The sequence below is a fragment of the Chaetura pelagica genome, unplaced genomic scaffold (assembly GCF_000747805.2).
Source record: "Chaetura pelagica isolate M959 unplaced genomic scaffold, ChaPel_1.0 scaffold76, whole genome shotgun sequence".
Taxonomy (NCBI): domain Eukaryota; kingdom Metazoa; phylum Chordata; class Aves; order Apodiformes; family Apodidae; genus Chaetura; species Chaetura pelagica.
Window position 1 is genome coordinate 10278774 of NW_009970723.1, and position 27545 is coordinate 10306318.

The 27545-nt window shown below is 38.5% G+C and overlaps 1 protein-coding gene across 1 annotated transcript; it reads right to left on the reverse strand.

Annotated features, from left to right (window-relative positions):
- Positions 1 to 1577: 1577 nt before the first annotated feature.
- On the reverse strand, positions 1578 to 26732 carry YWHAZ (tyrosine 3-monooxygenase/tryptophan 5-monooxygenase activation protein, zeta). The gene is made up of 5 exons (XM_010006455.1): positions 26231 to 26732; positions 9392 to 9515; positions 5921 to 6084; positions 5737 to 5832; positions 1578 to 2640 (listed from the first exon to the last, which is right to left on the reverse strand). Exons 1-5 carry the CDS (start codon positions 26522 to 26524, stop codon positions 2581 to 2583), a joined length of 738 nt encoding a protein of 245 aa, XP_010004757.1. The 5' UTR covers positions 26525 to 26732; the 3' UTR covers positions 1578 to 2580.
- Between the last annotated feature and the right edge of the window lie 813 nt (positions 26733 to 27545).

Genomic DNA, 27545 nt, shown 5'->3' on the forward strand with positions numbered 1-27545 from the left:
TTAACTAAAAAACTTTCTTAAATAGTCGGATAAAGGATTTTCAAAAGAAGCATTTTCAGGTCACATTATTTCATACAGCTTAAATTTAAAATGTTTAAAGTAGTTTACCACTCAAGTTGAAGGTCAAATCCTTTCAGTAATGGAAACAGGCAACATCTTCATTAAAACCCTTCTAAGAGACAGAATCACATATACTATAGAGTGAACTATGGTCTTCCCTTTCTAAAAGTGGATCCAACATCCCCAAAGGAATTTTTTAGTCATGGTCTGCCAACTTGCCTTGCTTCCAGACTGGAATGTAGCCCTTTGTTTTGTAAATGTATTTCAATACTGCTTTTTTCCTTTTGACAAGAGCTTTCATGTATTAAAGAAGTCATTGTTACTTTTTTCAGTGGTAATTGAGGGATATACTAAGTTCTCCCTAAGAAAGCCTCATTAACCTTTGCCCTCCATATTTTTCCCTTCTTCCTGTTCTTAATCAGATTCTAATTTTTATTACCTATTATAACAGATTATTAACTTTCAATTCTAGAATGATGACTCATGTCCCTATCTACTTTTACAATGTTTAAGGTCATCCTACCCACCTTCTCTACCAATCTCAATTCTTAAATTCTAGGACAAAAGACTCAGTTCTTCTAGAAATGGAGCAGCACATTCCAAATGCAATGATCATATGTATTTTAACTTTTTTTTTTTTTTTTTTTAATACAAGGAGAAGCCTATACTAAACTCTACAAAGTCAGACCTGTGACTTTTCTAAACTCACTTCATGTGCAAAAGGGTAGGGCAATGGAGTTCACATCCAATGTCTTGGTTCACCTTATTATTCCAGGTATCATATTAACCTGGTGACACCAAGGTAACTTTTTGCACAAATAAAAGTTATCTAAAACTAGATAATACTTATAATGTGCTTACAGGTGAAGCTCAACCAAAACCAAGGCCACTCAACCTTCCTTTATGTTGACTACATAAATACAACAAGAACAGTTCAATACAGTTCAACTGTTTTTTCTAAGTGTCTCAGTTCTTGAGAGATGTGATACTGTTCAGTTTCAAACCAAGTATCTACAAACACCACAGTCATTCTGTGAATACCATCAGTGCAGAACTCACTGAGGACAAAGACAGGAAGTCTGGGAAGCCCTTCCACAAACTGAGCTGTAGTGTCTGAACTCTCTGAACATTACAGAGGCTCCTGCCTACTCTCCTTTAAAGAGCCAACAGCAGCAAGCCATGGCTTTTCATATAACTAGGCCTATTCCAAAGGCCAGCTCTAAAAGAACTTTGTATGCCTTTTGCCACAGGTCAAGGGACCACATTTGTAAAGGTATCTCCAGAGTACTAGCTGGATAGTTGGAAAGCTGTAGGCCACTAAAAGTTGTAAATAAGCAAATACAGCAATCTTAAAATCAGATATGAACCATTTGATCTTGACTTCCCTGAAAGTAACTAAATGCCTAAATGTGTATTAAGATTTTTCCATAATATACTTCCATGCTGCATTTGGGTATAATACAGCCATTACCCTAAAAAGTGTGGGGAGACAGATCACATGAAATCTACACCAAAGGTAGTTGAAAAGTCCATTCATAAAACTTTTATTCCACTTACATCAACTTAATACACATGTTCTGAACAGTTATGCTTGGATTGTTCATGAAAATTTCATAAGACATTAAACAAAGCTAGCCATCATCTCAAGTTATTTCCCTGTTAACTATTTTTACAGCACATGCATGTTAGGCAAGTATCAAAAAAAAAATAAATCACAAAAGCAAAAAACCTAAAAAAGTTAAATACGTGGGTTTTTGTTTTACTGCTGTGCTCGATATACAGTGTCATTATGGATATCAAGCAATTCATTTTTTACTGCATCTTTACTTGTACATTTGTTCTTAGGTTGCTTAAACCATTTAAATACAAATAAAATGTGTAGCAAAAATAATGAAAGCAACAGCAGGTAACTTTACAAATAATGGAATGTGAACCGTTTCTCTGTCCTTCTCTAGAGAAAGTTGACTGGGTTATCAAACTGTCTTAAGGAACACTTCAGCTGCAATCAAAGATGTACACTTGACTAGTATATTCCACAGATTTCACATGTTGACTTGACATGGAATATCTATGGGACATCAGTTTATTCACAGCCATGTGTGCTCCAGCTTGAATACTCATGCTAACTACACCTGTGGCTGCAACTGATTATCCCTTTTTTCCCATCATGACAGACCCATATGCAAGCAGCCATCTTTGCTTGACATAGAAAGCTGTTTTAACACTGGCCTTGTGGGAAGCCACAATGTACCAAAAGTACTATGCCAAACATGTAAAACTTGTATAAAAATTTCACAACCCTATATTGGCCACCTCAGATGAAAACAGGTAAGTTCCCCAAATGTTAACTGGCTCTATTCCCCTAATATTTAACAAAACCACATGGGAAATATAGAAATCCAAATAGAAGTAACATAAACCTGTCAAATCGTAAACAAAAACTATTTGTGGGACAGCATGGATGACAAATGGTCTACTGTGTAAATTTCAGAATGAGGCAGATGGAAGTTGGAAGGCTGGTTAATTCTCCCCTCCTTCTCCTGCTTCGGCTTCATCTCCTTGGGTATCCGATGTCCACAACTATTTGGGAAAGAAAATAGAATACGTAAGATATTAACATTTATGAATAATAATCAATAAGGGATTATTAGAAAGAAAGCCTACTTCTTAAGTACTCATTTTCTAAGAGGTCCTACTAAGCACCATGGGAAAAAAAAGCAGACTTTAAAATGAATGGGTTTTTTTGGCTATTCGCCACAAGACAGAAATGCAGTCCTGAGTTCCCAAACCCTGCACTGCATCTAATGCAGAAGTTTGTGAACAGTCAAAACCAAAGCCTCATACCAAGAAGGCTCACTAGAAATACATTACAAGCAGACAAGAATCATACCTACTGAACAGATACTTGAGAATCAGAAACAAAGAGTACTTGATTTCCTGTGGATTCCTTCTCCTCGAGTGAGCTTTATGCATCTTTCTGAAGGAAGTGCTTCAAAAAGGTCTATCTCCACATTCAACACATTAGAGTCAATGTTACCTTTTCTTCAAAACAGGCACCTGAAGTTTTTTTGTTTTTTAAAATAAAAACATTTCACCAACAGGGCTGTCCTTTGGCTTTATTCAGTCAGTCATGCCCCCCTTCAGAACCTTTTGGAACACAGAGCTTCCAAACTCAGAGGGCAAGGCAAGGCAGGAAGAAAATCAGGCCAAATACGCAGTACACACAAATTCTTATTTTCAGCTCCATAAAATCATACTAAGGAGCCATACATCAAGATTAAGTACCAACTAAGGAAATTAAGCATCAGTTCCAGAGCAGTACCCAGAGCAATGAAATTATTTTGTGAACAAAGTATTTTGCCACACTGGCTGCTTCCAAACTATCACCAGTCCAATATGATCTGTAATCTCTCACTTTATGGAGTTACAGCAGCTTTAACTGAACCCTTCATGCTCTGGAGCATAAGTGGCAAAACCTAAGAACAAGTAATTCTCTCTCTACCTACAGTCTACCCTCTACCTACACTAAGGTCTCACAAGATACTAAAAAAATATATATATAAATCAGAAACATTTTAACCTTCCCAGGAGTACAAGACAATAGAGAAAATTACACAATACCAGCAGCCTTGTTCTTGCTCTGAGCATAATACACTGGTATCTGCATTAAGGGTTCTTTGTTGAAGACATTAAGCAACAAGTTAGTTTACCGGAGAAAACAGCATCCTCCTCCATGTCTAGCCCCTGCACTACATTATAAACTACATGATTAGAGTACTACATTGTTCTCAGCTTCAGTGCTAGTCTTATAAGGAAGAGTTAGTAAGAACAGTTTTAGTAGAATTTCACCAGAGGCTTCTTCCTAAATCCTTACCTCTAGAGTATCTACAGATATGTACACATACATACCCCTACTAATTAAATAACAAGTCTGAATTGTATGACAGCAGGATTACCCATTGAAAGCATAATGTAACAAATCTGCTGGGTAAAAGAAACCTTTAGGAGGACAGGATGCATTTGTTTTATTTTGTTTTTTTAAAGAAAAAACAATTTCATAACAGAGCAAAGAAAGGAAAAAGTCAGATGTCAAAAGCCTTTGTAACAGACTTACAGAACTAGCAAAACCAGCCTTTTTTACATTTATGAAATGTACATATATCACACATATATCAAACATTACTTTTTACCTCAAGAAGTTCTGGAAAAAACATGGAATCAATGCACTTGTACAGGTGAAGCAAAGCATTTAAGGCAAGACATATAACTCATTCAAAAAGATGGAATCCTGCAGCTGTCTACAGCTTTCTCCCTTACTGTGGAAAGCTCACATCAGTATCAGGCCTACTACTGTAATTCACTCACTGTGGTAGCTCAGTCCAACTTCTGGTCTTGTATGGAACAACTTGCTTTCCAACTGCTGTGACAAGCTTTACATTATTTTTACTGAGAAGCCCAACATTAAAGTCAGCTTCTATTCTCTGCCTCAATACCACTCATTCAGAGGAGAGCTCTTGAGCAATCTCACTCAAGGGGAGAGCACACACAGGCACTGAGCGTGATGCCAACCCTGTATCTGTCTCCATTACAGAGGTTGAGAAATCTCTTCCATTTGTTTTGTAAGCAACAGCTGAAACAATCACAAGTAGTTTTTTTTTCAGTAATGTTAAGTTGCCATTGTAGTGGAAAAGATTCCAAGGAACAGGGAAATACAGTGTTAGGAACAAAAGCAGAAAGTATGGAAACCCCTATTTTATGCAAGTGTACAACCTAACAAAGAAGCCCAGTTATTTTGTAAATGTCTCTGGTATCAGATGCCCAGAACACAAACAAGGGGTTCCATCTGGTGACAAGAGGTGCTTCTTATTTTTTCAGTTCTGGCTTGCAGTTCTCCCTTCCCCCAAGAAGACCGGGGAGTGAACTATGCCATTAATTACACTATTGCAAGTTTGCTTACATTTACTGTTTCATTTGCTTTAGATGTTTATCTTTGCCTGTTTTAAAGTTCAAAGTAGGTTAAAAAACCCCACACACAAGATGAAGATTTTGATTACTCTGACAGAACAACACAATCTTGATCCATAACTTAGACCACAGACAGCTATGAGTCCAAGGAAAAAAAGCATTAATACAGTTGTTTTACAATTACCATGGAAACAACCTGGCTAGCACTGATTCCAAATTCAGCTTTACCAAAATTAAAACCAACCAAAAAAACCTCAAACAACAGGCCCTTAAACTGACTTGTTAGCTTTGTTTGTAGTTTTCATGTAGGAGTTACTCCTTGCACATGAAATCACACCGAACAAACTATATGAAATTTGACATAAGTTTTGAAGAGGCAAATGAGAGCGTATTGTCAAATTCTGTTTAACAAAATACAACAGGTTTGCTAGTCACAGTCCAAACTACACCACTTACACAAGCTAAATTCCTTGAATAAAAAAACCTGAAAAATTTGGTCTATGTGTCATGTCAGAAACTCATGTTAATTAGCATCCAGACAAAAAAGACTAGGCAGGAGAAAAAGATATAGTTCCAAAAACATAATGTACTGTGAATTCTTCTGTAAGCAGATGACAGATAAGACTCCACAGCTAAGAATAAAGAATAAACTCTGAGTGCCACAAAAACCAATCCCATTAACAACAACATGCAAACTTCAATGATACTCACTGTCAAGTTGTCTCTCAGTAACTGCATTATTAGCGTGCTGTCTTTGTATGACTCTTCACTTAATGTATCAAGTTCAGCAATTGCTTCATCAAAAGCCTAGTGTTATAAAAACAAACAACTCCATTGGCCATGTGACAAAGGTTATGCAAATAATATAAATGGAATTTTTCCCCCTCAGACTTACCGTTTTTGCAAGGGAACAGGCTTTCTCCGGGGAATTGAGAATCTCATAATAAAACACGGAGAAGTTTAGAGCCAGCCCTAATCTGATGGGATGTGTTGGCTGCATCTCCTTTTTACTGATTTCAAAAGCTTCTTGATATGCTTGTTGTGATTGCTCCACTATCCCTGTGGGGAAAAAACAAACATACACAAAACCCACAACAAGTAAGTAATTCACATCCTGTATTCAGACATACAATCAGGACTGTGTTCACGCTTGCATGAACAAAGTATGTTAAGAGTGAATGCCTGTGAATGAGCACTTCACCTAACAAGTTGCTATTTTATGAAGATTTTACTAAATTACATTTTTTAATTATTAAAAAAAAAAAAGGAAGCTGCCATAGACCAAATCACACTCTCCCTGACTGCTTGTATTTACAAATGTTTGCAGCAGTTTTGTAGCACTTAAGGAATATAAACCCCACCACCTACATGAAAACATTCAAGTTTACCTACACACAGGTTTGATATGTTGCCACAATTTCCATGTCTTTAAATGCTGCAAAGCATTACAGATCCACATTTTAGTCACAGAAGACGCTGATGACCTTTGCTATAATGCATAACCCTTTCAGTAACAGTAACCTACAAATTCTGATTCAAATTGCTTGGCAAAGATGACAGGCCTCAACCTGAATGTATTTTTTAAAAGCTTCCAACACAGCTCTATTTCCAGTACAGATATAGAAAGCATTTTCACCTAGCTTAAATGTTACAGTACCTATAAACTTTGAAGTAAGGAAGAAAAAATAACTGGTCTCATTTTTTTCTTAAAGATCAATCTTTTGCCATTCTCTTGATTGATTCAGTTGTACAAACTATAAAATCTTGGCAGAAAAAACCAACCACGATGTGTATACTAAGACTGAAGAGCTCAACTGTTTCCATTCTCACCCAATGCACTTGAACTTAAGAGCAGACTATGCCTGCACAAGTCAGAGATCATGGCCCAACACAGCCCACATGCTGGATATGCCCTTGATGACTGCAGGAGGCAAGAGTGCTAGACACTGAACACAGAGAGACCATTGTTCCTGCACTCTCAAAGACTGTTAACAGCATCTGAGAAAAAGGTGGGCAGGAAGTAATTCAATTCAGATGCAAAGGAATTCAATCCTAACATTTCTGGATCAAACCAGAAATGCATCCAGCACTATCTCTACAACAGTGCCAGTCACATGTATTAAAAAATAAATGAATTTTAGGCTAAGGAATAAAAAATACATCACTATTTAAATCAGAAGTACTCAAAAGTCTGATAATAACCAAATAACAATATCGAGGATGTCTGTGAAATCTGTTCACTTTTATGCATTCACAAAAACTAAAGCTTCCTATTTACCTCTTCAACATGGAAGAGGGCAGACACTCACTAGTATTCAACAGTTCATCCTCTACTCTCCTCGCTAACAATGGAGTTCTTCGGAAAGATCAGACACTGCCACAATACCTTGAATGTGACCAGAAGTTGATATACTATGGTTGGAAGAACCAGGTTTACTGGACTTCAAACCCAGAAATTGTTGAGAAGTGTCTACTCTTCTCATAATGAAAAAGGCTTAAAAAAATGACACAGTTTATGAAAGGCAAAACAAGCAGCAAGAAAAACAAGTAACTTCATGGACTGAAGCTGAGTGTTTTATTTTTTGATAATTTTTCTTTAACATAACTAAATACCAAAAAGGGAAAAAGCCCTGTGTTTGCTCTATTTGAGAAAATACAGTTACCTTTTCAGCAGTGATTCAGGGAACTTAGTGCAAAATTTGATGTATCCTGTTAACTTTTAAATCAGTCACCCGGTATAAAAAAGAAGTTGCAAGATTTTAAACTTTAAATTCTTTATAGTGTTGTACAGTTCTAATGTTCAAGGCTAAAACAGCCTGATGAGGTACCTGCTTGACATTCCTGCCCACTAGGCTGCTGTAAGAAAACTCCAATCAATAAAATCAACAATCTGGTTTATGAAGATAAAACCCCAATTCTTACGAGTTGGGAGCTTTATACTGTTGCTGTATTTACTGTAAAAGGCTGAAAGCATACTGTCCAAATAAATGGCCACTATTTCCTGAACAATAAGTATCAACTTTTCTTCAAGGTCTCAGACTGCATACAGGAAAAGCCTGAGAGATGAAACACCTGGGAGGGGAGGAGGGAAAGAAAAAAATTAAGTTTAGGAGCTATAGCAACTACAAGCTAGATGGGCTTAAAATAATTTTCTTCATCTGGAAATCCACCAAAAACTGCTCAGCCAGGAGACTGGATTAAATGAAAATTAATTTCAAAACCACTTTACGCAAAGATTTTCAGTCTAATTTTGGAGTTGGAAACTTAATCCTCAACAAAAAAAAAGAAACTTTGGTACTCAATATACTGTACCTTCTAGGCATATGAAGAGAGATTATAGAAAGGAAAATATTACTCTCTGTCCAGGAACAGATCTAAAGGACACATGCAGTTCTGCTGCCACCAAGACTGGGCCAGTCTGCATGCCGTAACGCATCAGCAGTCATATCAGGCTCTACTGTAAGTCTTAATATTATTATCCAACTCCCTATTATCCAGCATACTAGGGAAACTGGGCTATCCTACGTAATGTGGAGGTAACATATATGCCAGAAAACTGAAGCAGCCAAAGCTATTCCCTTGAAATTATTCCAAGTCTGTTTCACCTCTACACCAAACTCAACCTGGTCTCTGTAAAGCCACACAGACACCTTTCTATATCACACTGGGAGAGCTTATGAGCTTGAGAGCAGGACAAGGACACTGAACTGAAGGTGACTCAGCATGGAGTCAGTACATCATTAGGATGTCTCTAAACCACCTAATACACTTACTTTTCTAACTAAATGTACATGACAGTAACTTACCTGCAACTTAGCTGCTTACATGAAGATATAAAAAACTTGAAATAAAAAGCATATGGACATTAAGCCACCACAGTTATGGAAGAAATTTTCCTAACAGTAAGATTTGTTTTATTAATTATTTTATTCTCCAGCTGGTTTGTAGTCTCTTTGCTCACTGAACCTGTGCAGACTTTCTGTATTCTGGAGAAATGCAGGAGAAATAGCAAGAGTAAGACTTCAAAAAGCTACAAGACTCTGTCCTCCTACGAAAAGGTAAAAAAGCAATATTTGGCCAGACAGAAGATGCATAAACCTACACTTCTATGATAAACTAGATGTGTACATGCCTAATTGGACATGATTCCATGATTTTTTTCACTGATAATCTGTTCCCTGCTTCAAACAGCAGAGGTACATAGAAACTTTTGTAACTCATTTGAAAGCAAACAACCTATGATTTTCTTCAGAAAATAGGAAGTCTCTTGCTAAATAAATGTACTTGCAAATCAGATTAGAGTTGTGTTACTGTACCACCAAAGGCAATCTTTGACAATAGTTAGCCACAAGCTGACATACAATACCTTTCTTGTCATCTCCAGCAGCAACCTCAGCCAAGTAACGGTAGTAGTCTCCTTTCATTTTCAAATAGAAAACTTTACTTTCTGCTTGTGAAGCATTAGGGATCAAGAACTTTTCCAACAGAGACTAGAAGAGAAACAAAGAACAGTGTTTTGAACACACATTCACAGCGCTCTGAATCAACAATCCATATATACTATAATATATTTCAAAGTCAAGACAGCTGTACTTTTTACCTATTTTCTTCATATCCTACATATACTCAGCCAAGGAGAACACATTCTGGGTCACAATCCTAGGTACAAAAAGGAATGCTGCATTCTGTGACTTGATGGGGAGAAGCTGCTTGTGTAAACTTACCAAATGAGCCTTGTATGACCAAAGGAAAGGTTTCTATAAGCTGCTATATAGTACCCTGACAAGAATAAGGTAATCCAGAGTCTGGGCTGAAGGTATACAACGGAATAAAGTCTGCATCCACAGAAGATTATAAAGGATTTTAAGTATCATCTGCCAAATCAGAGATCCAAATATTTTACATACACAATAAGTAAGCCTTGCAAACCTAGTGCCCATTAACTCCAAGGTTGTACTGGTATTTCCAGAAAGAAACTGCAAGGTGAACCTGGATTCTTGTATTTCCAAACAGCTGACAATCTGACAGTCAGCTGTACAGCACTGAAAAGGACCATCTATTTGACTTTATGTGCTGTCCCAACAGGCATTTCCTGTATCTTCCAAAGCAAAGGTAGCTCTCTGGAGTTAACTCCACCAAATCCTCCCTACAGACTGCCAGTTAAAACCAAGTTTTTCTAGATTAGTCTAACTGCTTATTAGATTAACATAGCAAGTTCTCAATGGAGGGAGTCATGTAATTTAGCAAGAGTTCTATTATAATAAAAAGAAAAAAGGAAATAAAAGTAATTTGCTCTAACACTTCATCAAGTTAAGGTACAAGCTTGTCAGACTTCTTGATAGAATGTTTAAAGTCAGAATTTGAAAGAAAAGCTAGTTATTTAAAAGCCAGAAAAAGTGCATAAGCATTCTTGAATACTCAAATCAGAAGCTGTTATACAGACTTTGCTAAGGTATGTAGGAAACATTTAAAAGATGTTTTAGTGAGATTTTTAGGTGCCTTTCTTCCCCTGTAAATTAGATGACTGACATTTCAGTTTTGCCTTTTTTTAGCTCATATTGCCAATGACACTACAGAAACGATGGCTGCATTACAGTACTTTCCTTTAGATAGCACCCTGCAGGTTAAGGGACTATCTTCACATGACGTACTCCTGGGACAGACATACCCTGAATATGGTAGGCTGTAATCACTGATGCACTGTGACACAGGTACCTGTGGCACCTGCTTTGCTTAATAGGTCAACTGATGTAAAAATTATTTGTAATTCACAGAGCAAGTACAGTAAACAAGTTTGTTGGCTGGTTGGTTTTGACTTTTTTCTTTTTTTTAATTAAAGTACTTGCAATTTGTTTATGTAAATCATAAACATTTAACCTGGTAAGACAAACTTTTGTGAAGCCTCTCAAATGAAGTGACCCGTTACAGAAGTTCTCTCATTTCTCAGCACATAAGGTAATGAAGAAGTCCAGCTGACAGAAACCAGAATCAGGCAAGGTTCAGCTAGGCCTATGGCTCCAATGAGATAAAAGCCTGTTAGAGGATTTACATAATGTATTTATTCAATTATCTTCACTATTAGATATTTATTTCCAGTATGGCAGGGGTTGCCACGCGAGGAGGCACTGAAAAGCACTGCATGTCCTTGCGTCAGCCTGCATGGCGGCAGACACAGCCCTGCAGCGACACAGCAAGCACCACAGGCTCCTTGGCAGCAGCGGCATTTTTATGGAGCCAGGCAAATGGGCTGCCGAGCAGCCTGATGCCAAGGGCACCCTCCTGGAGGGCACACCACTACAGGAGAAGGGTTCAGAGCCACCTCTGCCCCAGGGCAGCTGGAACAGCGCAGAAGGCTGTAACGTACACAGCTCATGCGCTTCAGGTCTCTGTAACTACTTACACGTCCTGTTCTCACCATTAGAGAACTTCAAGATTCACAGCTATGACATTCCTCATCAGTGCCAAGAAACTCCAGCTTCAATGACAAATGAAGGTTCCCAGCTAGAGAGAATCAGGCTCCTTATTAGTTTTTCTCTATAGTACTGCAATTACGTCAGGTGTGTCAGTCTGCATCTTCCCCTCTGGCACCATGGGGAATTGCCCTCCTTCTCTACCCTCCGTTAATTGGTCAGACCAAAACAGTTTCAGTGGTGCTAGAAACAGAAATTATTCAGCATGTATATAGAAGGCTGTTCGACTGAAAAGTACAAAGCTTTGCTCTCTCCCAGAGCAGCAACCAAACTTCCAGATCTAAACTTTATTCAAGACACAAATGAGACAAACACCTATTTGAATGGGTGAATTGCACCAACAGACAGAGAAGAGGAAAGTGACTACTGCTTGAGAGTCTTCCTAATCAGACAGATGGCAAAAGCAGCCCAAGCAGTGTGTAAACCCTGTACTGAAGTTTTGAATTCATGTTGAGTTCAGAAGACTGATGCTCTAAGAAAATTTTGAACATAGAAAACAAATACCCTTGGAATAACTATTAATAGAATATAGCCTAGGCAAAAAGGCTCTGACTCCAAGACTCTACTGGTAGTTTGCTTGTATCTGGATGAAAGACTCTATTCCATACAAACATGTAAGACTGGTAGGCCACATATCTTTGAAAGAATTTTATTTATGCCAAATACTTTGTAAACAGCAGCAACAAAACCTGAAAGCAGATTAACATTTAAAAGTTAGCATCTGAAATTACTGAGAGGGGATCTCTTCCCTATTATTTATCTTGTACTACATATTCAGTTTCTCCTGTTTTACCAGTCTTTTTATTTCAGGATTTTTTTTTTTTACTGGAACAAGTAAACACAAAATATTCCTTTAAAGTTAGCCTGAAGATCCAGACTACACTGATTTATCAGAGAGTGACTGTGAAAGCTGCACACTTCATGGAGGTGGTGTGGCTCTAGAAAGCCATATAGATGAGATCAACAAACCTACCGACCTTTTAGTGTTCAATTACAGAAGATAATATATTAGGCATAACAAAAGGCAAAATCTAACACTTGGCTATCTGCCAAGATATCTACTCATGGGGAATACTGTTAATCTTCAGGGTTTTGGGGGTCTGTTTGGTTTTCTTAAATAGCTTTAGCTGCAAGACTTCTCTGAAAAATAAATTTTTGTTTCCATAAGGAGGGATATCTTCATATTTAAGTCCTATTGATGAGTTTTGTTTGTCCAAAGCATAAGATACAGAAGAACTGTTTTGATAGTATCACCAGTGTATGCCTACCTCCTCTCTCCTTTACCAGTTGATATGACACTATTTATCAGTACAGAGCTGATCACCACACAGGCCACTGAAATGCTAATAGCTAGTCCTCAATAAGCTGACCTCTAATTACTAAGTTTGTTAGGTGATCAGCATCACTGCAATGCATACAAAACACTGAAAACTGAAGACCATCCAGCATGAATATATTGTAGCTAGAGGGCTAAGCCCTCATGTTTGTTCATAACACTCCTGCTATTGTACCAAATTCCCATCCATTTTTTATATATAATAATATGCTTAACTACAACTCCATGGGCTGTTAGTTACAGTGCCTCAATCACAATCTGGTAGAAACAGCTTTTTAAAAAAACAAACCACCACTCCCTGACCCCCTATGCCCTACAACTACTCAGCTGTAATTGTTGGAGCTTTAATCTGATGGCAAGAATCTAACTCCTGTGAAACAAACCATAGCATTGTAGTCAATCAGGCAGATGCAGCAGCATCTTAGAACACTTTTCAGCCAAAACCTCTAACAGTTTGCACAAGTGCTTCCAATATTTTTCATAGCAAAGTCATACAGTTTTTCCAGAAAGACTTAATGGAAAATTATTACCTTTATAAAAAAAAAAAATTAAACAAACATGCATGTACCAAACATGAGTATAAACTCTCAGAAATATGCTGGCCATTAAAACACCAAGCTTCAACACATCTTATCTGCAACTGTGATTATTGCCAAGTTAATAGCTTTCTGGTACTCTGGAGTGGGACAGACAGCATTTGAGCTCAAGAGATGTCAGCTATGCTCACACATAGCAGAGATAAGAAATCTCACAAATTCGGGACATTCTCCCCACCCTCAGCAAGTATGCACAAGAGGAAAGCCTTTGTCTCCAAAGCCATATCAGACGTTACATACACACAGCTTTATTATTCTGCTGGCAGACTTCAATCCTAGCTTATTTTAAATATTATACTGGAAAGAGATTCACTTTCTGCATTCTTACACACATTCTTTTGCCAGAGCAGGACGTGGTCAAGAGATGGCAACATTAACCACAATGTGTTTGGAGCCTATTTTGATGACAGACCCTATAGACTTATTCCTATGGTTTTGCAAAATAAAGTCTGAAAGGTAAGAGTTACCAGTCAGAAGTGCTAAGGAAGCACAACAAATAATAATTCTGTGTAATAAAAAGAAACAACACAGAACTCTTTACAAAAAGTCTGCTTGCTTATTACTGCAACTAGACATGCTTCAGGTTGTCAAATTGTGGTCAGAACTTCAGTTGAAGACAGGAAGCCAACTCATAAAGACTTGAATAGTCCTTTCCTGACACTTGAAGCCTAAAATTACCTTTCTTTTAAAAGCATTTGCTTACATCTTTGATAAATGATTTGTGTGGGCCAGAAGACTACTCCCAAATTCATCATAAAAGCACTAAATCAATGTCTCAATTTTGCTTTGCTTTTACAGTTCTGTGCATATTTCCCTTTATCAAAGGCTTGGCCTCAGTACGTTATTGCCTGAGAACTTTAGATAATTATTAATGCACTTGAGCCTTGCATAAATAGCTCAAGACATTTCCCTCCTAACAAACAGAAGAATAATAGCAACAGATTCTAGAAAAATATAGTGTTCTGGTTCGGTGGTTTTTTTGGTAGTGGGGGAAGGGCCCCAGTAGTGGCTCTGGTAAGAAGTTGAGAAGTTCCCCCTGCTCCAAACCAAGCCAAGGAGCCATTAGAGGGACAACAGATGTGCTTCTGCGATTGACATACGAAAGAACTGATACAACACCTGAGCAGAGAAGGACTTGGGGGAGAAGAGCTGTGCTGGGGAAGCAGAGCAGTGCTGGTGCTTGGTGAGAAAGAAGGGGAAGAAGGTGCCCAAGCAGAGGTTTCCCTGCAACCCATGGCGAGATGGCAGCTGTCCCCCTGCACTCGTGGGGCAACGTGGTGGAACATTCCCTGAAGGCGCCAGGAGGCGTGAACTTGGCCAGTGGACTTGGATTTTGTGGCCAGAGGATTTGCTGCCTGTGGACTCTGATTGTGCAGCTTTGGAAGACCCCAGCACCAGGGGAGTTTGTTCCTGAAGGAGCCCGTGACTCTGTGGGAAGCCCAGGCTGGAGCAGCTCCAGACCTCGTGGGAAGGACTCATGAAGGAGAGGTTCAAAGAGGACTCTCTCCCATGGGGCAGCAGGGGAAGGACTGTAAGGAATCCTTCTTCCTGAGGAGAATGGCACAGCAAGAACCACCAGTGTGTGAACTGACTCTAAACCCCATCCCCTGTCCCCCTGTGCCACTGGGGGGAAGGAGGGAGAGAAACCTGGAACAAAGTCATTTGGGCCCGGGAAGAAGGGAGGGGTGGGGTAACATATGCAAGCCCTGCTCTTTGTGTTGTCCGTGTCCTGTGTGTGTTTGATTAGTGTGAAACTAAATCACTGTTTTCTCCCCAGGTTGAATCTGTTTTGCCTGGGACCTTAATCGGTGAAGAAGCCTCTTTGTTCTCCTCATCCCAGAGTGGGTGTGTGGGGGAGCTGAGTGAGCGGCCATTGGGCTGTTCCTTTGTTACCGTGTTGGGCCCAAACCATGACAAATAGTTGCAGCCCAGCAGGTAATAAAGTACTGAGAACACAAAACTTTGTTTTTAAATACAAAAAATTATTTTACCATTGAGTAAAAAAATAAACTATAGAACTTTTAGAGAAACAAAAAGATACTGCTCTCACACAAAAGAACCAACCAACGTAACCTTGATTACCTGCACATGAGAAAGTGTTACTTTTGTCTTAAGCCAATGCCCATTTTTCGTAATTTAACTAACTAAAGGTTTAGCTTATCAATACGGGCACTCAAGTCTGCATTTCTTTTAGAAGACTACCAGGTAATTTCAGATTATCTTAAGAGTTTCAGTACCATTTCCAAACAGGAATCAAAAGCCACCACTGCACTTTCACAACAGCCAGCTAGCTACTTACTTTACTCTCTATGAAGGGAGAAGGTGAGCAGGGGAAGAGGGAAAGAAAAATAAAGAAAATGTTAAGGATATTAAGAAAAGGGACATCCAGCTGAAGCACTGTGTTAGAACACGCAATATAATTACAGTCTATTGAATCTTAAGGGTCAGCTTTCCAGACATCAAGACATATTTACTGACTGCAACCCAGAGAGTACGAAGCTCCTCTTGTGTCCCAGTGCTCCAAGGGCAACGACCCTTCCTTTGTGGCAGGAGACACAAAACCATCCAGAGTCCATTACAAAGTTTAGTGGCTGTTTTCTGATTACCTGCACAGCTGAGCATGACTGTTTTAAAGAATTACACATAAAAAGTATCAGGTGTACTCAGATAGGCATTCAAAGATACTCTTTCAGATCAGTGTTTCCAGGTACAAAGTTTGTGGGAAGACCTACATGTACTTGGTTTCATCAAGCAGAACACACTAACAAGCAGCATGGTAACTGCTGCACACATCTGTTACGCCATTCTTTTACAGACTTTATTTTGATGACAAAGTTACTGAAGTAGGCCACCTGTGTCGGACAAGTTCAAGACACCTCTCATTCCCATAAAAAGTGAAGGTGATTTTCCATGCATGTGTTTTCAGCCTTAGCACCACTGTTAGGAAAGTTACTGAGGCTGTAAAACAGCACATGCAATTAGAGCTGTGCTGCATGAATTGGTGCACAACTCTACAAAGGATTTAACAAAGGCATTTGTGGCCAGTAGAAATTATATTTACACACATCTAACTGATTTGTTGGAGAAAAATAACAAATATTTGTATTTTTTAAGAGTAATATTTTTTAGACAACCCATTACCAAACCCAGGCTGTTCTGTGACATGCTCATTATGCTGCTTCTAATTACAGTTCTACCCAGAGCTTGGGATCGTGGCTCTGCAACTGCTGCCTCACAGGTGACCTCCAACCCTCTTGGGGAAAAACAAAAGGACTGTTCGGCTGTCAGCCTCCTACTCTGGCCAAAAGCAAAGCCTCTTGCTTAAAGTTTGACACATATTTCAGCATACTCATTTACTCACTAGAACAGGAATACAAGAAAACCTGTCAAGCACAAGGTTGCTGTGGCACTGCAGGTGTCTCTGCTAAAGCATCAGCTGAAGAAGGAAACTATCCTGCTGCCTGTTCTCAATCGTTCTCTCTTCCCATCAAACTGGCTGCCCACACAAACAGCAGCAGAAGTTTGAAAAAAGTGAGAAGCCTGGCTGAAGGATATGAGGTGAGAACAGCGAACCTGAACAGAGGAGAAATTTACAATTTGGGACAAAGGACCTTCAGGGGGCAGGGAGGAATCTGATGGCAGAGTTCATGCAACAGTGGGAGATGTGACATGCATAGAGACACCTGGGATTGATAAGAGCAGGAAAATGGTATACTTCATTAGTAGCTTTGCTGTAGTCAATCTGGTAAAGGAAAAAATGGAAGAAACAAGGCCTGAGTAATAAAAGGAAATACTAAAAAAAAATAATAATTAAAGGACTAATGCAGAAAAGGGAATCCTGTATAATACAAAGAATGGTGAGAAATTTTGGCTTATTAAAAACCCCAACCTATTAGAACAGTCTAAATGTGTTTCCTTCAGAAAAGAGAACAAAACCAGTATCACATACAAGCAGGCAGAAGAATACATGGCAGAAAGAAGTAGGACATTCATAAAAAACATCTTCATGCTGACATCCTGGGGGATAGAAATCAGTCAATAAGTACACATATGCACTAAAACATCTACAGGGTGCCTGATCAGAGGGAAGACACGGCATGCATAGAAGAACATACCACTGGGTCTGCATAAAAAGAGAGGGATGGGCAGTGAGGCAAAGGGAGCAGCATCACTCATTCTGCACTTTTGCAGCCACATTTATAGCTCTCGCTACAGATCTGACCTCCCCAACTTAAGACTATCATGCCCTTCACTACCTTGTTCCTTCTACCACTTTGCTTTCCAGTTAGTATTTATGGCAAGGCAACCTAATGGATTTAATATTGGGACACAACCTTTGAGATTATTTGTAGAATACCTTGAGTTGAAAGGGATCCAGAAGGAGCACCGAGTTCAACTCCCTGCTTCTTGCAGGACTACCCAAAACTAAACTGAATTACTAAAAACATCATCCAGATTCTCCCTGAATCCTGACAGGCTAAGTGCCCTGACCACTTCCCTGGAGAGCCTGCTCTAGTGACCCAGCACACTCTCTGTGAAGAACCTTTTCCTAAAGTCCAATCTGGGCTTCCCCCAATGTGGCTTCACTCCATTTCCTCATGTCCTCTTGCTAGTCACTAGAGGGGAGATCAGCGCACCCCTCCGCCCCCCTTCCTGAGGAAGCTGTGATGAAGTCATCCTTCTACAGACTTTTAAAGTCCTTCACGCCAACCACCACAGGTTTTTACTAAAGCATGCTTAGCCATGCATGACAGTGAAGAAACAAAATTTTGATGCATAGGTAAAAATAACCTCTCCAGTCTGGTAACCAACTCTGAGAAAACACAGAAGACATCAGCTGATAAGCTATTTAATAGAAAAACAATCAGGATTAGAGTATTTCATTTGTTGAGGCATTGCTATAGACATTAATACACAAAACAGCTTCTGCTGAGGATCAAAGCAAATTTCTTCTCTGTTTGTATCACATTATTTCTTGAAGATTGAGGACTTGCAACAAAATAGAACAGTGTCAAATTCATCTACCTTTTTTTTTTTTCTTTTAAGAAACAGAACATCTTCTGAGAAACTTGAAATAGTACAAAATTAAAACCAATTCATTTGGATAAGAATTTCTGCTAAACAGCAATTGCTATTGTGGCTGTACTCTGAACCAGAACACATTCTAGCTATCTTAAGGCTCTACAGTCTTTATCTTTGAAGAAATACTACTAAAAACTCCCATAAACACTTAACTTTTTATCCTTGATAAGAAACAGAAGTAGGAATTGTTTGTCTCTATCAGCTTGCACTCTTGAGCAGATTCGAAACCTCCTGAAGTAGACTATGTATCTATTAGAAGTTAGTTATAGCATACAATGTTAATAAAAGCATTTTATTAGCAAAAATTCCATTTTAGTGATGTAAGGCTATTCTGCACTAGGAGGTTGGATTATCATTCTTAGAAATTTTGCTACCTGCACAATCAAAAAAGGGTAAACATATCCAGAAAACAAACGAAATGTACAACTGGCTCCTCACCCCATCCAAGCTGAATTAAATCTGATTTTAAAAATTAAGAATTTACTGTTCATCTTGGCAGCAGCATCACTTCTTATTCCTTCTTATTAGAAGAGGTCTTGCCAATGCAGATTTCAAGAAAAATGAGCAACTGTGCAAGAGCTGACATTCAGTAAAAAGTAAGTTTAAGAAATTATCACATTCTTAAGGCTCTTCAATCAACTTTATAGCACAAGTTTTCTCAAGCTATTTCAACTTTATGTTCAGAGCCTGGAGCTGCTGTGTCTGCCTACAGCAAACAACAAGTAAAACACTGAAGAACCTGTTCCAGAAACGTACTTCTGTCAAGTGCATGGTAACAAGACAGAAATTTCCAGATAAAACCAGAGACAGTGTGGCATCTGTTTATATAGATGTACAAAGATAATGCACATATGCTCATATTCTAAATGTTATGTTTCTACCACTTCTGGCTTTCACAGGCACAGGAAAAGCTGTTATCTTAACAATGCAGCATTTCTACTCTTAGCCTTCTAAGTCACCAACCAGTGAAACAAACACACTTGGCAGCTTCACAAAATTACAAGTACCTGCAATAAAGTTTCTTGGTTCAACAGCACAGGAGAAGAGTACCTGTCATAAAGGAGTAAACTAATCAACTCACTTTATTTTGCTGCTTAGACCTGCATATCAGCAGTAAATGCATAAAGTACTTGAACACTGAAGGTTGCTGTCAAATAAAGTGAGCTTTTACTTGAATGCTTCTGAACAGTATAAACAGTATGTATTTTTTTTTTAAATCAAAGCAAATTATTCAACATCAATTCCAAGTGAAATTAATGCAGCAGACTACTGGTTACAGTAAAGATTTGTTCTACTTCCAATAAATGCAAGAGGATCTAGATACATGTACATATGTGTATGCACATGTGTGTGAATAGCTAATTTAAGTATCAGAAGTAACTGCACATTTGTTTGTTTTAATTTATGCAGAGCATCTTAGCAGATCTTATGATAGATGGGTGCATTAAGCTCATGTATCAACATTATGGATACACTTCCTGCTAAGATTAATAAATACAAGCTCACCTTTGCTCATGCAGCCCAGCTACCAGTAAATTACTTATACATGCTGCAACCTAAAATCCTTTCAAATGTGAGCTGAAGATTCATGCATTTACAATTACAGAAGGAATGCAGAATAAATAAAAACCAACACAAGTCATCCCATGTTTGAGCTGATCCATAAATATGTTTTAATTCTCCAAGATTCAACAGTTTAATTTGCTTAAAAAAAAAAAAAAAAAGACCATTTACTTTAAAAAAACCCAAAACAAAACAGGAAATTGCTCCAAGTCAGGCAGTGCTTTCACTGCAGAAAACAAGGAAAAAATTCACAAACTAAAAACCCAATAGCCAAAGAAAAAAACAACACAAAACCCTGAAGGGGTGTAGCTACAACCAGGGAAGTGATTAAAGGATTAACAAAGCAAAATCCTGAGGTTGATGCAAATTGTCTCAGGCTCCTACCTTCAATAGATGTGAGCAATTATACCAGCCGAACCCTAACTGAAAAAGCTAGATTTGGAGAGTTAATCCAAAGCTTAAATTGTAACCATCCTGGAAAGCTAGTAAACCCTGGCTACATTTTGCTCTGCAACAGATAAAAATTCAGAGAAGCATTTGTGAACCACAATCACTTGCTATTTACACCAGTAGCACATGACTCATTACCTATTTTAATACGAATGTTAACTTGAGATGATATCTGGAGTTCTGTGTCCAGGATTGGGCTCCACAGGACAAGAGAGACATGAATGTAGTAAAGTGAGTCCAGGGAAAGCCACTTAGCCTCTTAGGACTAAGTCACTTAGCCCGTTACAGGGCTTGAGCTCAGGCAAGGCTGAAAGAGCTGAGTTTCTCCAGCCAGAAGACCAGATGACTCTATTGTTGTGTACAGCTGCCTGAAGAAGATGAAGCCAGTCTCTTCCCTGGAGGTCTACAGTGAAATTATGAAAGGCAGCAAACAAGTTGGAACATAAGAAATTCTGATTACATGCAAGGATTTTTTTTTTTCTTTTAACTGTATGACAAACTACTATGACAGGCTGAGGCTGTGGAATCTCCACCCTTGAAGATATTCAAAATTTGACTGACAAGGCCTTGAGCAATGTGATTGAAGTAAATGACCTTCTTTCCAACTGAAATTATTTCATCAAAACAGCTTAAAATAATAAAGGACTAAGTTTTTGTAAACAAGTATTTTGGGCATCTAACTCCCAGATTTTAAAAATTAACACCTCCCTTTCCATGACTGACATTGTTTAAATAGAAACTTCTACAAATGTCTCCTGTTCTTTTCTGAAAATATCAAGGACACAGATCCCAAAGACAGAAACAAAGTGCAGTCAAAAATAAAAAAATAAGTCTGAAAGACTCAGGGAACTAAAGGTAGAAGCTTCAACCAGAACATTGAATTTTTGTTAGTATCAGGTGATCTTCATAGCATAGAAGGCTGTATAGTATAATCAGTCATTCGGATCATAAAGATTCTACTCATCTGCTTGTTAGCACCACTCCATAGGTTAGCCATGCTCTTCGACCACCAGGAAGTCACAGTGAGCATACAATAGATTACTTAAAAACAACACAGCTCATACATGCATGTCACAAAGCATATGGCTTCCTACAAGAGAGATGAATAAAATTCTTAAACCTGTCATTAAGAATTTGTGCAGAAACAGGTTTTACAAATGTTAACATAGTAACCTATTAGATGTTTGCAGTCAACTAGAAAACAATCCCACAGTCATTTGAGTATGAAGGCAAAAGGCATTAAATCTGTGGTATGTTCTTTAAAACGCCATTTAGATGCATTCCAAATGGAATTACACTCCCTTCCCCCCAGTGAACCACAGCCCCATGACAGGTTACTAAACGTTCTCCTATTCCTCCCACCCCCCAAACATCATACATATGAAAGAACTGCAAATCTAAAGTCACTTAGTTGAGATTTAACTTCACCATCTCTTCTTGCAACAATTACCACTTCTAAAAAGTGAAGCATCCTAACAAGTACAAAAAAACTAAATAGTATAGTCTCACAAGGAGTACCATCTTATGCTTTTGACTATAAAATTTGGAAGTAATAACAAGGAGCTGGTGAAGAAAGCTAACAATCTTACTGATAGGGTCCTGAACAGCACCATTGACCTCCAGCCTTTCTGGAAGGAAGGTAGTGGGGAAAAAGAGCTGTGTAGCACCTATGGGTGACACACAGGTTCAACGCAAGAACACGGAAGGGCAGTGTTCTGAGGTTTCAGGACTCTCCAGACCTTAAAGGGAGCAAGCAAAAGTGAAAAGAAAATGTGAATCAGAGCACTTGGGAACTGCAAGCAAAGTGATTTACTTAAGGTAAGACCGGGGGGGAATGTGCGGGAGGAAGAGACATCACTCAGAAGACTGGGCACAGGGAAAGAACATGGGAACCGTCATATGCAGTACACCTTGGAGAACATGCTGGGGACTACTGTTGTATGTGTCAGGTCAGGGAGAGAGAGTAACTGTCTAGAATTACATTCATAATAAACTGAAGACAGCCAGTCCTGTTTTAAATTATTAGTTTACATTTAGCTCAGGTTAGAGACCGTCTGCCTGAAATCTACCAGTAATTTAGAGCTCCTAAGAACTTGTAACATGCAAGCAGTATCAGATGTCAGTTATTCAAAGACCTCCCCACACATTCTTCTCTATACTTCAGAACTGTCATTAGCTGAAAAATTCATCTTATTACAGATTTAATTTGAACCACTCCAGGTATAGCCCTGTTTTCTGTTAAATGCAAAAAGCACTTGGAAGAAAACCCACACCTGTTAGATGAATAACAATTTTTATTATGGAAATTACAAATAAAAGATCATTATACTGGTATTTTAGACAGACCCTCCCTTCTACTATAGAAAGTGAAACAGGATGTGAAGCACACACATATCTAACATAAGGGAAAGTACTTAACAAAAAGCTTGATTTCCTGAATCAAGATGAAATTTCTGAAGCTGGAAATTTTCTCATAATACTCAAGCACATTTTAGATTTTGAGTATGGCAATGTGCTTCCTCCTCCCCATACACTATAATTTGCAAGTTCAGTCCAGACTGTTACAGTGCAAAGAACCTGTACTATGCACAATGTGTCATGCGCAACGTGTCACCATTATTTGCACTTCATCACCACTATCAGACCAACTCCAGTTTAGAGTCAGTTGTAATACACCTGAATATACTCTGATGTGTTTCTGACAGAACTGGTACTGGACCAAGAGATTTCAGGTGTCCCTTCTTTGTACAGCAACACAGGCTGCAGCAAACAAGAGGATGAGTTCAGCTGTTAGTAGCACTGCAGAGGCACTCCACTGCAGGTTCAAGAGAGGGAAGGTTTAGAAGTGGCAAGGATGTAGATACTAGCTTTACCTGCTGCAAGGTTACTGTAAAGTAGAAAAATAAATGGTCAGACCTGACAGACAGTGACTAGAATTTTTATCACCGAGTTGAATAGTTATGAAGCAAGAAAAAAGTCTGGTATTAATTGCTCTTACTCATACTGTAAGTTATTGGAAGAGCTGGGAACAGAAGCCAGGCAAACTGTTTAGTATACTCTGCATCCACTGGATTAGAGAGGAGCTATTCCTTCCAATCCACTAGTAATTTGATTCCAACAAATGAGGGACGAGAGCGAGAAGCTGCAAAGGAGCCAGCTTTGGCTACATTCTGCTAGTCACAAACACATTCTTTTAATTGGTTTCCTCCCTTCAACACTGAAGTTAGGACACCAGTCACTTCCACACTCGGCTGTGATGTAACACCCCAGGGTATTAAATATTACTTAAGAGCCTAGCAGGCAACTGAAGACACACACAAAAACAGCTCCAACAGATTCACAGTCCTAGTAAAACATACAGAAGTTTCCAAGCCGTTTTTTTACTGTAATTGCTAAGTCTCAAGCCTGAAAACTTCTGAAGTTTGTTAACACTTCAGGTCTTGTTAATGGTACATTTCACATCCATCAAGATCTGGTAAGCTTTGGCTTTGGCCTCGGTGAACAATTGTAGACTAGATTATGCTGTACAAAAATTACAGAGGTTCTTCTGAAAAAAACCATCAAAACAAAAAAACAAAACCAAACCCCACCAGAGTTCTATGTCTGCATGTAGCATTGTGCAGGACTTGTTCATAAAAAGCAACTGAACATGTTATCAATAATTCTTTTTTTCTCTGTTAATGCAAAGTGAATGTGAAATAAAGCAATATAGACAGTCATCTTTCTATGTAAGTAAGAATGAATGTGAACAGCATATTCCAACAAAGAAAGAAGAGTATGTTTTTTTTAAATATAAAGCTAATTCTTCAATGCAATTAGCAATGTCAAACGTAGTGCAAGCTATCTGAAAGTATTTTTAAATCCTATTGCTTCAATAAAATAATAACAAAGAAGTTTTTCTTTTTAAACCTAAGTCTAAAAAGGTAGTTTCATTACTGCTAATCACTGCCTGAGGCACTGTTTCTTCTGGACAGTAATTTTTTCTTCATCTATTAAGAGAAATTGAACTGGCAATACTAAAAATTAGTAAGACATTAGCTGCCTAAAAGTAGTAACATGTCAAAGAATAATGATTTGAGCAATGTATTTCATTAAACACAATGAGAAAATAAAGTCCACTTTGATATTCAGAACATTTAACAAGATTCTGCACCCATCTGCCCTCCCCCAGATACTTGAATGCTGCAGCAAACTTCAAAGCTGAGATTTTTAGTTGTTTTATTTAGCACACACAGTAAGAGTCAGTTTCACCTCAATCTGGTTTCCATTATCAGAAAAACAATTTAATTGCAAACACTAAGTTATCCTAAAAGGGGTTTCTCTAAGCCAAATTACTTTAAAATTATTTCTTAAACCCAATCACAGTTTACAACAGAATTTCAGATCACTCTGAACTGAAATCATGGACCACAGGACTTCCCCATGAATTAAATAATTCATTTAAAAAATAAGTAACAAGAAATTATAATGCCAGACTTTGATCTTTATTTCCCTGGCTTAAACAGATGAGCCACCACTTAGAAGCACTGGTAAATCAGTTCTTTCCCATGTGTAAGTTTGGCATTTCCATAGTGGAAGTTTAAAAGTTATTCTTACCCAAGATAACAAAACATACGAAACTGGGTGTGTTAAAACAACCAGGGAAGCCAGCCTAAACTGGAACCCAGGACTCAAGAGTTACCCAGGCCGACTTCTACACACCCTTGGAGAACCAGTCTTCCAGAAGCAATCACCACCCATGTCATTCAGTTACCTTACACAGCAACAGTTATGCTACTCAGTGATCCTAACTTTCATTTGACATCCAATCGTAAAGCACATACTCAGCTATTCAACACTTGGCTCGTATCACGTGTTGCTCTGTCACCTCCAGGTACGTGATCCCTTGTCACAGATGGGATGACACACCAGGAGGGTCCACAGTCCAGTGGACAATTCTGTTGCTGACAGTAACATCTAGCTCACAAGTGGCTGCAGGACTGGACACCCGTTAGTCGTGTGCTCGCTGAAGCACCACAGGCATATGCAGTGGAAAAAAAACCTGACAACCTGGAATAAGCATTTGGAAGAAGTTTGAATTTCATAAACCAGTCTCTTAAGGAAAACACAGGGTTGTTTGCCGGATACATGTACATTTTAACGTAACTACAAGCCACAGAAAACATCTAACTCAAACACCATTTTAGTTTGCTACAAGAAATAGTAAGTTTAAGAGGGTATCACGGCGTTTCTACTGCCTCTTCCTGCAGACACTTTTCTGCATGGCTGAGTCATAACTAACATTACATCATCTTACCCAGGGAGGGGCACAATTTCCGTAGAGTAAGAACTACCTCTTACAACTAGAGCAGAATATTAAATTTACAGAAATCAAAGCTATCTAGGTTACAAAGACTGCACTGGCCGGGGGGGGAGGGGACTAAACCCCAAGCTAAACCTGTATCTACTTCAGTCAGAAATAGTTTTTTTCATACCTATTACTTTATACACAATAATGTTAAAACATGTCTCCCAAGTTCACTAGCATTCATAACTATGATGAATTGTATATAAATAATTAACCTATGACTTTTTAAAAACCTTGTCCTTCAGAAATAGCATAGAAGACCACAGCTCTACTGACAGACTAGAGGCAGTCCCAGAGGGCCCAGCACCATTTACCCCGTAACTCTAAGTAAAAACGGATCAACTGTTTCATTATTTCTCACCAGCACATCATTGCAGATGTCTCTGAGCTCAGTCTCAATTTTCTCTCTGTATTCTCGAGCCATTTGCTGTTTTTTCTCAGCGCCTTCCGTCTTTTGTTCAATACTTGAGACGACTCTCCAAGATGACCTACGGGCTCCTACAACGTTTTTATAGGCAACAGAGAGAAGATTCCTCTCTTCATTGGACAACTCGGCTCCTTGCTCAGTCACAGACTTCATGCAACTTGCCATATCATCATATCTTTCAGCCTGCTCAGCCAGTTTGGCTTTCTGCACCAGCTCATTTTTATCCATGCTGATATTTCTAAAGAGGAAAAATAGTGAGCCATTATTCAGACATTGATCAAGGACAAATCTGTTCTATGTTCACATGTAGAGCAACCATTCCCTAAACAGTTTGTAAATGTAACAGGTACAACTGAAATCCAGAACACAAGTCACACAGCCAATGAGTAACACATGGATCAAAGACATAAAGTCACCACTTCCTCCTGAAGAACTGTTAACTTTACAAATTATGTTACTATTTTAATACATTCAAACAAAAGCATCCAAAAAAGAACTGAAAGCAAACAATCCCAATTGTATGCACATAAAATTATCCTAGTTCTTTGCCAATGCTCTCTCATAAGACTACACTCAAGGTGCAGCATCAACAGCATCCGATTATCACTGCAACAAAACTGACAAAGAAAATTTGCAATAGTAAGTTTTTCACAGGAGCAGGCCAAATTAAGGCTTGATCAACAGCACCAGGCAGCATTCCGTGCTCTCACATAATCTTACAGTTACATGTAGAAAAACTGGGCCTAGGGATCTGCAAATCAAATCCCACACTGGCTGCCACGGAGTCATAACCCACCAAATACCTAAATTTCAAGGTGTACACCCTTCAATAATGTTCAGATGCTGCTTCTCAGCCTGAGAGGTCAAAATTTCAGAGACAAAAGGAAATATTACTATTTAAAAATGTTACTTCAACATCAGTATTTTGAGATAGCACAACCTGGCTGAGATGTTTCGTAACATGCAACTTATGACCAATTAAAAAAATGAATCAAGCTCTGCTGAACAGAGATGAAAGGATTGTTAATTATTTTCTTTTAGTATCAGGAAAAATACTCCTTCATCCTTTATGTATCTTGACCTGATCATTTTGAGGCCCCAGAAATGTGCTTTGGGATACACCATATTTTAAAGCTGGACTAACGTATTAAAGCAAGAACCAATGTTGGTTATGTATGATTTATGTATTTCTGTGCATTCCATACACAAAAATCCAGCATCTCGATCTTCAACCGTTAACCTTTTTGTG